This window comes from Coptis chinensis, chromosome 6 (genome assembly GCF_015680905.1).
Source record: "Coptis chinensis isolate HL-2020 chromosome 6, ASM1568090v1, whole genome shotgun sequence".
Taxonomy (NCBI): Eukaryota; Viridiplantae; Streptophyta; class Magnoliopsida; order Ranunculales; family Ranunculaceae; genus Coptis; species Coptis chinensis.
In genome coordinates, this window is record NC_141461.1 from 92259413 (window position 1) to 92274908 (window position 15496).

At 37.0% G+C, this 15496-nt stretch overlaps 1 protein-coding gene across 7 annotated transcripts; it reads right to left on the bottom strand.

Moving 5' to 3' along the window:
- Positions 1–1899: 1899 nt before the first annotated feature.
- On the bottom strand, positions 1900–7358 carry LOC147495450 (uncharacterized). 7 transcript variants are annotated; one of them, XM_086564101.1, is made up of 12 exons: positions 7250–7266; positions 7113–7162; positions 6914–7029; positions 6758–6818; positions 6610–6680; positions 5959–6059; positions 5668–5712; positions 5464–5544; positions 5149–5216; positions 4114–4162; positions 2777–2934; positions 1900–2267 (listed from the first exon to the last, which is right to left on the bottom strand). In XM_086564101.1, exons 2-12 carry the CDS (start codon positions 7136–7138, stop codon positions 2198–2200), a joined length of 846 nt encoding a protein of 281 aa, XP_086420227.1. In that variant the 5' UTR covers positions 7139–7162; positions 7250–7266; the 3' UTR covers positions 1900–2197. The 7 variants fall into 7 exon arrangements, with proteins under 7 accessions (XP_086420227.1, XP_086420231.1, XP_086420229.1 ...); XM_086564105.1 differs by lacking the exon at positions 7250–7266 and having other exon boundaries at positions 1900–2075; positions 2198–2267; positions 7113–7243; XM_086564103.1 differs by lacking the exon at positions 7250–7266 and having other exon boundaries at positions 1900–2083; positions 2198–2267; positions 7113–7243.
- Positions 7359–15496: the final 8138 nt, after the last annotated feature.

Sequence of the window (15496 nt, forward strand, 5' to 3'; positions counted from 1 at the left end):
ATGTTCAGTTGTTCACCCTTGATGTAAAACTTTAGTAAGTTGCAAAGGACCGGCGTGGCAAGTATGTAAAATAAAACATCAACGGCTTGAGTGTTAGTTGGTTTTAAACCTAGTGGGCATAGTGGACACCGACATACTTTTGTTGCCCCTATTTATGGTCCTATCTATCGAGAGTTGGTGCGTGACCTCTACTTATTGCCAATTTTACTAGTAGAGTTGGTGCGTGACCTCTGCCAATTTTACTACTTAGGCTGAGTCCAATAGTGCATCTCTCTATTTCCATTCCACCAAAAAACAAGTGTTTTGAGGATGGAGAGTCAATTTTGGTATCCAATCGTTCGGACCATTTTCCACCGCTTCGACCGGCGCGGAATTAAAAAAAAAAACATTCCACACCACTTCAAGTGGCGCCGTTTGGGATTTTACAAACCACCCTATTTCAAATGGCATGGTATGAAATTGAAAATGCATTCCACGCCATTTCAAGTGGTGCCGTTTGGGTTTTTACAAACCACGTCATTTCAACTCGGGTGGAATGCATTATCTATTCCTCAATATTACCCTCTATATATAGAGAGTATTATGGAGATAAGGAGCAAAAACCACCGCCACTCCCTCGACTTTTGAGGAAATGGGGAGTCATTGCACCTAATCTTAAAGCAAACGACATAAAATTAGCTCTTCATTTTTGGCTAAGATTATCTCAAAACCGTGGAGATAAACACACGAAAAAATCAGCTCGGTTGTGATCTTGCCACACCGATCTAAATCACAGTTTTCAAAAACCTTCATTTTACTTTTCGCTGTAAATTTCAAATATGTGCACAACTTCATCCCCTGCTTTTTAAATTGAGTTCCCAAGGCTGATATTTTTACTTTTATTTGAATTTCAGCAACTTCTTCATCCTTGACTTTCTGCCGGAAATTTCTTTTACAGCAAAATCATATTTTTAGCTCACAAGTAAAAACTAACAAATCGCTAGATTCATAAATATCTCAAATGGAACGCATTTTTTGTTTGACATTCAATATCACTCTTTTCCTAGACGTGTTTTGTTACCAGTTTAGAAACTCATCTTAGCCCCAGCCAACAAAAGTTCCGCTTCTATGAGGACTTTTATGTTCATTAGAGAAAAAATCTCCCTGTATGTGAAGGTAGAGAAAAACAGACTAAGGGATATTGTGATAACAAGATGAACTTGAACAGTAACATCTTTGAAAGTTGGCAGTGTGTGGAAAGTAACCTGAAACGGCAAATGGGAGAAAACACTACTAAGAATTTGTCCCAAATCTTCAAACTAATTGAAGTTTCTCGACCAGTAGGTTTCATTTGGCATTACTAACAAACTCGAGTTGTTGGAGCTTTTGTTTGCTTTATGGTTTTGCTTACAGTAAAACCTCGTTAAGTTAATTTGCGCCGCTCTAACAATCGCGCTTATGAAAACAAATTTTGTCGATCCCGTCTTCAAGGTACTACTAATTTCCCTTGAAAGGACTACCTGAGTAGTTGAATAAATTTAAACATTACATATTTACATGGGATTGACCCCTATGCCACTGGGGAAGATAGTGAAGGAACATATAGGTGGGATTTAGTGCATTGGATGCACTGCTGAAGAATATGGGGGAGAGTTTTCTGTTTGCTTACTGGCTTTACTACTTTGAAGTTGAAAAAGAAGACAAGAATAAGTTCTTACTCTGTCCTACTCTGGGGTATCTTGAGCAAATCAAATAGTAGCGAGCTGGATCCGGAGCTCTTCAACCCGGGATTCAAAGGATAATTAACTTGTCTAATATGTTCCGATATACTGAAGTAAGAAAATCAATGATAAAGTAGGAGATCATGTATTCCCATAAAATTCCTATTGAGGAAATTGAGGAAAGAAACAACTCCGAGAATTGGATAAAGTTTCAGTTTCAAATTCAAAAAGTGTTTGAGTAGAGTTATATCCTCTTCCATCCTTACATTGCCTCAAGTATAGGGATACATACAGAGTAAATAATCAGCGTGAATTTTTTCTTACCATAATATGATCATCTAATTGACAAAACTCCTCAATGTGGACATACAAATCCTGTACCACTGCAAAAAATATATATTAACTGCGCAATAGAATACTTTCCAGAAGATTAGTCACTAAATTTGTTGACGTAATGGCGTTAAAGTGGAATAATCAACCTCTGGAGTCTGGAGTACCTAAAGATTGATCTTTCTAAGCATGTTAACGTAAGTGTAGCTAGAGAATACGACAAACAGTTTCCGAAACCTGCGAAGATGACAGGAAAAAGGCAATCAAAAGGGAGGTAAGATCTTCAATTTTTTACTGGGTTCTGCTAAAGGCTGCAAACAGATGAATGTTGTCAATAAAGGCTTACACACAGATAACTAGCTAGACTGAAATCAGATATAAACATCACAGAGCAAGTTCAGTTGACTCGGCTCAATGCAGGGGATTCTTTGTCTCATCAGCAAAAATAAAAAATTCATCCCCAAGAAAACAAGAATACAACCCAATTTTAGTTAGATCCACCTTAACGAGGAGCTGGAGAAACAATCTACCACACCATCACAATTTGATACTACAACATACCACCTTTACACAATGAATTGTTCAAAAGCAAATAACGCATTGAACTTCAAATCCCTAAGAGCCTCGACATCACTTGAAAACTCACATATGGGCTTTCTGGCTTCCGACAATGTAGAAAGAATGATGAGGTGGGAAAGCAAACAAGTAAATCTAAAAAACAATACAAAAATTAACAGAACACGTACCAAATCCACTGGCTCTGATGTTGTGCCATCGCCATGAAGCTTTTTACAGGATGCTCATTTAGCAGGCAATGCATCTGCCCTCTTGAGCTACTAGCAAGTAAGGCAGACAACCAGAGATCCATGGGTCCACTATACTTGCGTATGATGCTTGTGCTTAACTGGAAATATATCAACAACAACACATAATCAATGATCACTAGAACCCCCAAGACCATAAACATTATTTCACTATTATCAGGAATCTACAGGTACCAAAACAAATATAGGTCATTATTGAAACCTCAGTTAATCAATTTTTCATGGAAATATGTCAACCAAATACTTCTATTCTTAGTAACGTGATCCTCCCTCTAGGAGTGTCGCACCTGCTCTAGAACCTCACTCCAATTAATCAAGATCACCTTGTCTAATCGGCCTATCTACTACATTCGCTGCTTGTATATTGCCAATATGGCGAAATGGCCTGAGAACATTATTCATGACTTTTTATGGCAGTCCACAGACGAAAACTCGGTTGATTACGTGGAACCAGTTAGCAAGTGAAGTCCAAAGGTATTCTCAACCTTAGAATCCTCAAAGAAATAAAGTCTGTTCTTCTAGGGAAATGATTATGAGATTCACCAGGGTCCTAATGCACAATGGAGATGGTGGCAAATGCAAAAGGTCAGCTTCCTTAATATTAAGGCATATTGAAGCAAATATGTGACATTACGTGGTTTTAATCGGTATAGCACATCGGTTGTAAGACCTATTCATGGCTGTAAGAGCTACTCATCTTATTGCTTTGACATAGAGCCATATTACTGATACATCATAAAAATTTCCAGCTACAATTTACATATAGAATATAATAGTGTGAGAATACGGTTATTATTTAAATGAAAGCTAATTTATTAGCTGATGATAGACAAATTGATGAATTTACTAGATACTTGAATTAGACAGAAAAAAGGAAAAAGGAAATTCAGACTACTAAAGAATTGACGCGGGCTCAAAATTATTCCATAAACCTCAAGCAAACTCCTGAAATAGCTGAAGCTAACTGGAGTTGTGCTCTAAGCTAGAACTTAATGTGCCTATTGGTCTTAGAAAACTAAGGTTGAGTGAAGAAGGATCTATGAACTACAACAGTAGTCTGACATCGTCTTGATCAAGACCAAATTAACTAATTGCTACCAAGGGGAAAAAAAGTTAGTAACCTGTTAGAAAACTTTCAGGCGCTGATAACCTAGAGAGCTTTACTGGTTTATAAAATAACAACATCAACTAACATAAATATAGTAGCAGGGATATAAAATAAAAGAATTATGACAATTCAAAGGAGAATAACAACATACAAGTTCCCAAGCTTCAATACCTCTTTGTGAATCCTCGCATAAAAATGTGCTGTGCACAAATCAATATAAGATATTAAATATGTTTTCCTTGATCATTAGTGCTTATCGCAATTGATTAACTATAACATTTAATCTGGATCATGCAACAAAAAATATATGTGAAAAATGTTGTTCAGTTGTAATCTACAGAGGTTAGCCAACATTTTAAGGCATTACTATTACAATGTTTTTAACTAAGTATACCAAGAATAAAGATAGTATGGGCACTTATTATGTTCCAAAATGTTACTTAGTTGAAGCTATAAGGAACTATCTCTTTCACATTTCTCTATAAATATGCTTGAATTTATTATTCTTTTCAAATACTTCTCCACTTGGGTGTTATGAAGGAGATGATGTAATTGTTAGTCAAAGATAATTCTATAAGATATCTGTTCCTATTTCTGTCTTCATCTGTGCCAAAAATATATGAAAAACAAACCTCATGATACTTTACTGGTTCCTATTAGATACTCAATCCTCAATTATTTCATTAAGCAATCTGTGGTTGTATGGGTCGCCCAAGTCAAAGGCACGAGTGACTACGGTTTGGTCTGGTTTGAGGGTGCTAGAGGACCATTTAACACCTGTTCTTAGGGCTTGTATGGTAGTGGTTTTGAACAAAGTCTAACATTACAGAACAGAGCCTCGCACTCGGCGAACGAATTACTAAAATCCTGGTTCCTTACAGTTCATTCTTCAAAGGGTAGCACTTAAATAGATCCATAATGCATTTGACTAGCAGTAATTCATGTCTCACACTTCAACAATGGTGTTATTCAAATTCAAACTACTGTTGCATTTCACCTATCAAAACCTCATAGGACCATCACCTCACAAAGTACTGATCACAAGAAACTCAATAGAAATATTTGAAATGATTTGTGTTGTGTAATAAATGAAATCAAAATCTAGTCAATTATATTAGCCATCGTAAAAGTAAGAACTGAGATTAATACTGTAAATGGAACCCATCACAAAAGAAAAGCAACTTACCAAACCCCATTATGCACATCACGGTGATTCCGATGACCCGAAATCCCATAGCTATCGAAAGTAATCAACTAGAAAATCAAGCAAAATTAAAAATGATAAGCTACATGAAAAGCCAAATCAAATTAGAGTATGCCATTGAATACTTCTACAATTGAGAGAAGGTGAGAGAAGTAGGGAAAGGGAATATAAAACAGTACTCAGGTGTATAGTAAGTTAGAATTTCATAATCTTGCACTAAGGTCATATATATGGTCTAGAGAGCATTATGGTTGGGACTTAACATTAAACACTTTATGGTTGAGACAAAATAATTACCAAGTCAAGGCCCAGAGATGCAGTTTCCTCCTTAATAATCTTTGCAATAAGGATAGAACTCCACATGTTGTCAAATCCATCCTGTTTAACCATAACAAAGTTGTAACTGACACATAACCAGGCAATATTGTTTTGAACAAACATAAAAATCTATAAACAGCTACGCAAACAAAAAAGAAGTTACATCTTGATGCATGGGATCACCTGTAAATCTGGATGATCTAAGATCTTAATATGTTGACGAGGAACCTGCTCATAAATGTCACGAGAAAATAAATTGAGGACCAATGCCAAGGTAGAATCTTTGTTAAATTTTCCCAAAAAGATAGCCAAGTGAAATGACAGTTGAATTCGAACTTTTTTTTTTCTGAGATTAGACTTCATTCAGTTGGCTAGGGTTGTCATAACCAATAAATAAACTTGTCATCGACCTATAGCCTTCACTAAAACTTATAGTTGGTCAGTATTTAATTGGAAACTGAATTTCCAAACCACCTTGATTGGTTTAGGCCACCTTAATTTTAGCATCACCTTGAGGCTACTGCAAGCATGATATAGCTCTTCCTTTCTTACATTTCCTTTGCCATCAGCATTTCCTACATAAAAGACCACCACGATATGAAATATGGGATATCAATATTAATGTTTTAGTCTCAACTTAAAATCAGGCTCCATTTGATTCGTAAATGATAATGACACCGTTAATAGTTTGCAAACTGAAAAGCGTAAAACTTGAATCTCCTAAAAAATAAAGAGGAACTTGCACATGATCTTCTGGTGTTATAGCGTTACTAAAAGGAATTGTCAGCCATACAAGAATTCAAAAGACATGGTTGAAAAGGGATGGTTGAAGGAAGGAATCAACAAACAAGTACACGTAAAAGGGAACTCCTGGGTCAGAAGTCCCGGTTCAAGTTACCCGTGTACAGTTGCATCAGCTATTATAGACAGGAGTAAATTCTGGGAACCATAACAACACCAAGAAATTACAATAGAGACTGTTTAGAAACGGATAGCAACCTCATGTCGTACTATACCAAGTATTTTTTTCAGCCAACAACAGAAAAACAATACCAATATAACAATATACAGACACTTACTATTAATACTAATAAGATGAACCACATATTGACGATGCAAACATACCTGTTGACAAACATAAAATGTGTACAGTGTGCCCTTTCGAAGTCAAATAAAGAATAGTTGGCGAAAAAAACCTGCAATAATGTGATACGTAAATTAATTACATGACAAATAACATTTTAAAATTGAGAACATTAATATTAAAACTTACATAGCCTCATCATCCGGGTGTGCGACAACAAGTATGACCTTTCTCTTCTGAGCATCTTCACCTATAGTTTAACCAAACAAACAAACATATGGTACTTAATGATCCATATCATGAGAGCAAAAGAATATGAAAATTCACATAAGATAATAAACTCGCCTTTAGATAAGAATGAAACAGTGGGTACGCGCGAGGCGTAGTAGAGAATTTTGCATAGAGAAACAACCCAAAGTAAAAGTAGAAATAAGATCAAAACTAAGAACCAATCCATGTACCTAAACATAGCAAGGAACTTCAATATAAACATATTAATGTGACTTATTTATTACGTGGTTACAGAATAAAAAATATCGCTCACTCGGTTTCTGAATTTTCGGTAGACATGTATGTATATTCTTTGTTAACGCCCTGTATCAAATAACGATTTGAAAATTTGAAATCCCGTAAAAAAAATCAGCTGGTTCCAAAAATGTGATTTGATTAAAAAATACGCACCTTATTATGATCACGGAAATGGGTTTTCTTTCGTTTGAAATTGAGAATCGTTATAAGAGGTTAAGCGGGTCGAATTTGGGCGGGTTAAGAGGAGTACAGCCCAAAGCCCAGCCCAGATTATTGGTGGACTATTGTTTTGGAGGCCCGTCCAGAGGAACAAAATTTAAGTCCAATATACACACTAGTATAACTGTGTAGCGGAGAGCGACCATGCATTTTAGGAATCAAAAGGGCTAGGGAAAAGGGTAGCAAAATTTAATGGCGCGCTGCACTAGGCATATTTCACGTAGATAAAGGATTTACTAAGAAGAACCATTATGTTCAGTGTATTACTAGTATGAAAATTTATGAATACATACAGGTTCCTCCCCTTTTCAAAATAAGTTCAAATATTTTACTACCGCCCCCTCAAATTTTTTGACTATGTTTTTTAAACGTGGAGCCACAACATAGTCTTCTTATAATAGATGTAGGAGCGTTATATCAAATCCAAGTGTTTTATCATTAATCTACTATTAGAAAATATAAAGAGACGGACCCGATAATAGAAATAAGTTAAGTAACACACAATTAAGTCGAGCATAAAATCCTTGATGTGGTGACAACCATATATAGCTGTTATACCTACTTACAAATCATCCGATCGGATATACCAATTCAATGATTTGGCTGGGTTTTTTGGGGACGAAAGAACTCAGAGTGCACGTAATATATGGAACAGACCTTCTAAAACAATCTATATAAGTGAATGTGGGGAGCTTAAAGTGGCCAAAACTTTGCTTTATGCCTAATCTGCCTTGATTGTTTATTTTCGAGATCCATGGGGTATAGTATGTTCATAATTTGAATGTTTTACTTCGTCTATTAATACGTTTTGTTATCCCTTGTTAATTACATGTTATTTCATTTTCTGAAATAGTATAAGCACTCCCTCCCCCAGGTCAAATTTCTGGCTCCGTCCAACCGTCCCTGTATTTTGATTATGCGTATACACTCACCCCCCCTAGGTTATATTCCTAGCTCCGTCCCTGCAAATACACAGTCGGAGAACAAGCTGATTTTCTACTTTGAATAAACCATGCATCTGCTATTAAGTATCATAATCCCCATATAACCTAAAGCTCGTCTGCTTCGGACAACTTTAAAGACATAGAAAATCATTCCCAATTAAGGTACCTACAATGGTAATCATTCCCAAACAATCTATTTTGTATGTACTATGGTTGCAACACGTGACATAACCAAGCTAGAAAACTCTAAACTAAAAACATAAATTCTAGTCCATGTGCTTTACTCACATCCATTGGTTTGTTTCATTTTCTCCCATAGAATCAATTTGACTCGATTTCATCACACCTCAATAGAAGGGAAAACATCACCTAGGAATGTAAAGTCCCCGACACTACTATCGGTGGCTTTCTAAAACCTGTTGAGTGTTATTCACAGACTCTTCCGCACAATGCATAATGCCGCTATACATATCCAAGGAGTGCAATGTGCAAGGCTTTTCCCCTCCCTTTTAATGTATCTAAGACAGGTAAACTAAATCACTGACCAGGGCCGGCTCTACCCTATAGCCAAATAAGGAACTGTTTAGGGCCCTATAGCCCAAAGGCCCAGCCCCCAATATAATTTAGCCCACTATTGTTTTTTCAGCCCACTATTTTAACGATTTATAATGTTTTAAATTGGAAATTAGAAAATTCAATTAGTTCTAAAACCCTTTGTTTCCCTCGCTCTATCCTACGTTTTTCTCGCCCTTCTCCAACAAAAAAACTCTTCACATCCATTGGCATTCGGATTTTACTTATGGCCCCAAATGTCTTGAGTCAACCCTGCCCCGGCCCAGAAATGAATAACACTTCCTAGTTTCTGACTTCTTTTATGCAATCCCAAGTCCATTTTTTCCGAGTAATTAAATAACTACAACATCAAATTCACATCAAATCAGCATACACACTAAGAAAATGATTAATGATATCGATAAAGTATTGAGCCGGAATGCAAAACCTCTCATCAAAAGTGAAAACATCTCAATTTTCAAGCGACCAACAAAGTTGCAAGTTGGTGTGAGGGAAAAAAGAGGAAGAAATAAATCGAGAAACCAAAATTGTTATATGAGAAATCCAAAACAAAACCTCTAGTAATTGAGAGATGGAAAGATGGGGTGTTGGGCGTTTTCTCCACTGTGATATCGAGAACCGTGATGGCAGGTATGAGGGAGTAATATTCACATCCAATGAATACCACACACGTATCCAGCATATACAGAACTAACAACCAACTTCGTATTCTCGTCCTCAGAGCTCGCTTCATAGTGACTCGACTCAAGTAAGCAACCTATTCAACTCGCACCCAGAGTGATGTCACCACCAACCGATCTCTCGTACTCGACTTGTGAGCTCGCTTCAAAGTGACTCGAGTCAAGTAGGCGATCTCACCAAGAAGCGACCTCCATAGTGCTCGCTCCACAACGGCTTGTAATGTAAGCATTTATTACAACCATCAAGACCGAAGCTTCAGGCATGCAGTCCATTGATTCTTCATAACTAGCAGAGGGGGAATACTAGTAGGAACCTTAAAAACTGTGTCTTCATTGACAGAGAGGAGGTGAAAATTCGTTTTCTTACTAGAGGGGGCAGTATCAAAAGCAGTATCAGATCTCTTCAATCTATAATGGTTGGACGCACGCACTCTCCTTTTAAAATTGCTAGCCGTAGCAGTTCATGTCCCCTCCCGCCAATAATCACTGACAGCAGGCTCCTGAATTGAACCCGACGTCGCAACGTCACTGGAGACGGCTTCCGAACTATTCTTCTTGCTGTTTCCTCTTCTTCTAGTAATCAAAGAGGATTCATCCTGAACTGAAGGAGGAAAAAGTCCGGTATCCTAATCAACAGGAAGAGAAAGTGTTGTGCGCCCAGAATTCATAATATTATTTATCCCAAATGGGGAATAGTCAGGAACAAGTTGCAGCAGCTTTTTAGTAGACATGTTGAAATATTCAAAAATATGAGTGGGATCAGGAACTATCACCCAAGTTATCATTTGTTCCTTGGGGATCTTCTTGATAATGTCTACCGTAGCAACATCAATTGCAGTTAGTTGATTCCAGGGAGAAAAGTCGTCTAAGGAATAATAGCAAAAGATATTCAGGCGGAAGACTCTTATATCAAGTTATAAAGAACTTGAGTAGGAAGACTTACTGGCTGGAGCATGGGTGTGTTTTATGGGAACAAGAATTCCCATTGGCTTACCATCAGCATCGGAGGGGTGAACGTCTCACATTGACCTTCGTCACTCTGGTTCCCCTCAAAGAAGACGATCGGAGAATTTTTGTCTCTGGTCATGAGGTAATAGTACGACTGGTCTCGAATATGCCGAACCTCATAAAAGTAACCAAACACCCAACGGTTTAGAGCAAACCCATGTCTCTTAGCAAGAAGGGCAGAGTACATAACATTTTTGTAAAATAGGGGTGCTACCTGACCAAGAGCAAGATTGAAGTGAATCAGACACTCTCTTAGCAATGGGTGGAGGGGAAGAGTGAGTCCGGCCCTAAGTTGACCAATGGCGATGAGTGCCACCTCCTTGTAGGCTAACTCATCAGATAACCTCCCCCACTCCAAGCCGATATCTTCAAGGATGTGAAATTTCTCGCGGATCAGTTCTAGAGAGGAAATATCTATGAAGTTTACAAGTAACTAGTTAGGATTCATGATTGAGAAAGAATAAAAGTTTAAAGCTTTGGTTAAACCCTAATGGGAGATCAAAAGATTTAGTATGCAGAAAAAAAGTAGCAGAATAGATAATGAAAGTTCTCTCACCATATTCTTTATATACAAATAAGATGGGCAGTTAGGATGAGCCCAAGCGGTGTGTATTTTCGGGATGGAATTGTCATTATTACCTTTTTTCGGGAAATGATGTGTCTGTTTGAACCGTCTTTTCAGAGCCTTAATTAGTTGGGTACGTCAGTAGTTGCAACAAACAGTTTTGGAAAAAGATTCTCGCGCCAAAAGCAAAGATCATCGCTTCAAACGCACTAGGCCGACATGAGCGAGGGCATCGTAGGGGATTTCCGTCCTTTGGACATATAACACGTGTATGGGAAATAACCTAAGACTATAGATGTCCAGAATGAGACGAGGGCCATCGGATAAGTTATGTGAATAAGTGATCTCATGCTCAACACGAGTATTTAGTAGACATGTGCCAAGCACACGACTGCCTGCCTTCAAGCATAACAGTTACCCCAGTCGTTAATTAGGAACTGATATAGACAGTTCCTAAAGATAAGAAAACTGAATATGGCGATATTTGATGATAAGGAAGGAATCGTGATGACATATCTTAGGAGTTACCTTTTAGATATAATATTTTCATGCATTATGGGACATTATGATCAACAAGGAAACTTACCTCTCATAAGATATGGTATAAATTCAGACTTCCATAAAAAGAGGAATCATATTAAGAAGGCAGAGTCCAAATATAGAAGGGAACTCACAAGTGGTGAAGACAGTCCTAACCCTAGGACTCTCGTAGCCCTTCCTATATAAACCATAGGGGTTCGCTCTTAGGAACTATGCAAAATAGGGTTTGGTTGTCCAATAGAACAAAGGAGATACGTAGGCAGTCGTCATACGGTTCAACCCTAAACTCACCATCATCTCATCCCTTCCATTTTCAACAAAAGATTTCATATCACAAGGCACATAAGAAGATCAGGGGATATTTGGAATTTCCCTTACAGCTCTGGTAATAATTCAATGCCCTAAACAGTTATGGAGACCTTCCCAATAGCATATAATCTCACTACTGATCACCCTGCAAAAACTAATACAACACAGTTAACGCCTTATGAGTTTACATTCGTTTAGTAAATATGGTCGATTGGTGAGAAAATATATCCCAGAAGATAAATGTAATTACCTAAGAAGGTGGAGGAGCTGTTGGAACCTTAGAATAAAAAGTTGTTTGAAAAGAATTCAAGCAATAAATTCAATAATGAAATACTAAGATTTCGAAAATACTAATATTAAATAAGTATATACATAGTTTAGGATATTGGAACCTTCCAAATATAACAACTCAATATGCTTTAACCACCTCAGTGCATGTTCCTTCTATATACTACTCGATACAGTACCTACCTTGTGATTAAGGTTTAGGCCATGTACACGTAGTCTTCATATGCCCTGTTCATTGCAGTTTCCACACTTGCTGATTCGAGATCTTCCTTTCCTTTTATCAAAATTCTCCATAGCAACAAAACCACACACACCTGTATTAGAACAAAAATTGAGAATTATATTGAGCTTTGGAAACCAAAATTGAACAAATGGCAGTACCTACCACTCGTAGAATGTATCTCCTCCTCTTCGCTCAAATCGGCTGATCGAGCACATTTTCTCACACATTTTGAGTTTGTACTTAGACCTATTACACACACATAGCATTGTAGTTATTAAAAAAAATATAAATACTAGCAACGCAACATGTTTAAAAATTCTAGTTCTTCAATAATATAGATACTTGTATTGGAAAAACTAAAGCGGTGAACATAACTAGTTATCCCTAATTTCTCGATGTAATTCTGGGCACGTGGGTTTTGTATGCCCAACAACACCACATTCGCCACAACTTTTCTTCCTTGTCTCATTGTGTCCTTTAAGTCTTTTTGGTCGACCCTTAGGTGCTACTTGGGGTGGATCACGTATCAGTTCTAAGTGGGCCACATCTCCGTGAGTATCTGATGGCTCCTCAACGGGAACTTGAGGATTTTTTTCAGCAGTTGATGGGATTTCTTTTGACATAAGATAAGAATGTAGGAAATCTTTGAACTCTTCACTAGCTTATTCAGTTTTAATTTGGAGGCCTTCAAACAAATATTATTGCAAATCCCCATAAGCTCACTATAACAAATAGTAGAAGTTGTTTCATTATGAACATTAACCGAAATAATAGTAGGAATGATTGTTTTCACATGTCGCGTCCACCTCAATAAAATGCAACTATAGAGTATTTTAGCGACGTCTTCATTTTTTAAAACTGAAATTATGTGTCGACATGGAAAACCAAATGACTCAAATAGACCACAAGAACACTTAGCGTTTTGATCAACAACATTGTATTCCACAATAGACTTGTAGTGCCTATACAAATGATGACGCAGAGTGTAGTAACGAATATTGTCACCTTGATGATCCTTCATTGAATCAACAGTGTACAATGCCTCTTGCTGCAATTGCATCTTAAACACATTAAACGTCGCCCGTGTATAGATGGAGTTTGCATGATTTTCATACTCAGTCAGGTGGGTCACAATTACTGGCTTGGTTGTCAGAGTGATAACTTCTTCTTCGTGCTCACAGTGCCGGATCTTCTCAAGTGCTAGCTCAATTTTTCTATAGAGCTCAACCATTTTTAAACCAGGCTTTACATGAAGTCATATAACAGAGTTCATGCTTTCACAACGTTGGTTGGTTATACAACCACCAAATAATGCGTCTCGAAGACATGCCTCTGCCCACCTCATCATTTTTTTGTATATTTTCTTCACCCACTCATGTTCATGGACCTGGTGTGCTTCTAAAAAATGTTCCCACATTTGGTCAATAACTCTTATTCTGAACATTTCATAAACATGAGTGAACAAAAGTCCTTTTAAAACCCAAAGACACGGACACTGTTAATACAAATTTTCAAAACGTGTCAAGCACATAAGCGATATCTATTACTAGGTAAGATAGCTTTAATAGCCTTGCGAATTGCACGATCACCATCTGTTATGACCGACTTAAGTGTCTTACCACCCATCACTCTAAGAAAATGCTCTAATGCCCAAGTGTAAAACTGCTCTTACTCACTAGTCATAAATGCAAAACCAAGTACAATAGTTTGTCCATGATTGTTCACTCCAGCAAATACGACAATTGTAATTTTGTATTGATTTGTCCGGTATGTTGAATCAAACAATAATACGTCACCAAAACAACTGTAATCTGCACGAGATGTCAAATCTGCCCAAAACAATCTGACCAAAACAATCTGACCAATTGGCTAAGTTAATTCAACTCGTATGAGTAGTAAGATTATGGATCAATCTTTGACTTGTTTTTCATACAGGAAACAAGTGTGCTAGCATCTCCATTCATATAATAAATTTTCCTCGTCTTGGTCATATAATTATACAAATCCTTTCTTATGTAACCAACTTTACAAAACTGGCCAGCCCTATAAACAGGGAAATTCATCACTTGACACTGTCTAATGCCCACATCAATTAGACTCTTTGCCAAAGCTGCATTTTCACTGCCCATCTTTCTATGTGAGCGACCAAATATCGAACTAGGATAAGGCGCAACGCATAAGTGGATGAGCTAGTGTGTTCAGCAACAAACTTATTAACAACCCACATATTGCATTTAAAATAAAAAATTACTTCAAAAATCGCAAGACACTTGCATCTAGACAACTCACGTTGTTTCATTTTGTGTTCCATTTTCAAATATTCTGCCTCTCTCTCACCTTGGCACGAGCACACAAAATTTATTTTAACCGGGATATCTTTATGAAATCGGTAGGCAACCCTTGCGTACACTAAACCCAACAACCTTGGCATACTCATTGTAGAACTTAAATGTCTCGTTGCTAGTTTTAAAACGCATTGAAAACAATATTACATTTTCAACTAGATCTTCCCTTCCCAACTTACCACTTAATAGATTGAAATCATTCTAATTAGTTTGTTCACTTCTTGCACCTGCTTCATTTGACTGTCCTTCAAAACCTTCAATTTCACTAACGTTATGGTCATCTGATTCATATTCGTCTTCCAAACTCACATTGGTTGAACCATCGTCAACATTTATTTCGGTGTCAGAAGAATCACTTTCCTCATACGGCATGCGTCATTACACATATTTGTAGCCAAATCTCCGTCTTCATTAGAGATATCCACCATCACTTGATCACTATAATATAAATATGCATTCATTACTTCTTGCACTATAAGTGGAAAATAAAATGAACAACAAATAAATAGCATATACGTGAAGCAACGTTAATTTAAAGTTAAAATTTAATTTTAAAATAAAAAATAAAATAGACAATATTATTTTAGCTTCACAAATAAACAATTAAAATATTTACTTTTGTGTCATGAAATGACAAAAGGTGAAGGTGAGTAATGCGTAACGATAATTTAAGCAACAGAAGCAAGTAAAAAGAAACTGACAGTAA

Coding starts and splice junctions, on each gene's coding strand:
- LOC147495450 (XM_086564101.1), bottom strand. CDS start 7,138: ATGTCTACCGAAAATTCAGAAACCGA. Junction 4,163..5,148: donor GATGTGCATAATGGGGTTTG/GTAAGTTGCTTT, acceptor ATTTGTGCACAG/CACATTTTTATGCGAGGATT. Junction 2,935..4,113: donor GTATTGAAGCTTGGGAACTT/GTATGTTGTTAT, acceptor ATATATTTCCAG/TTAAGCACAAGCATCATACG.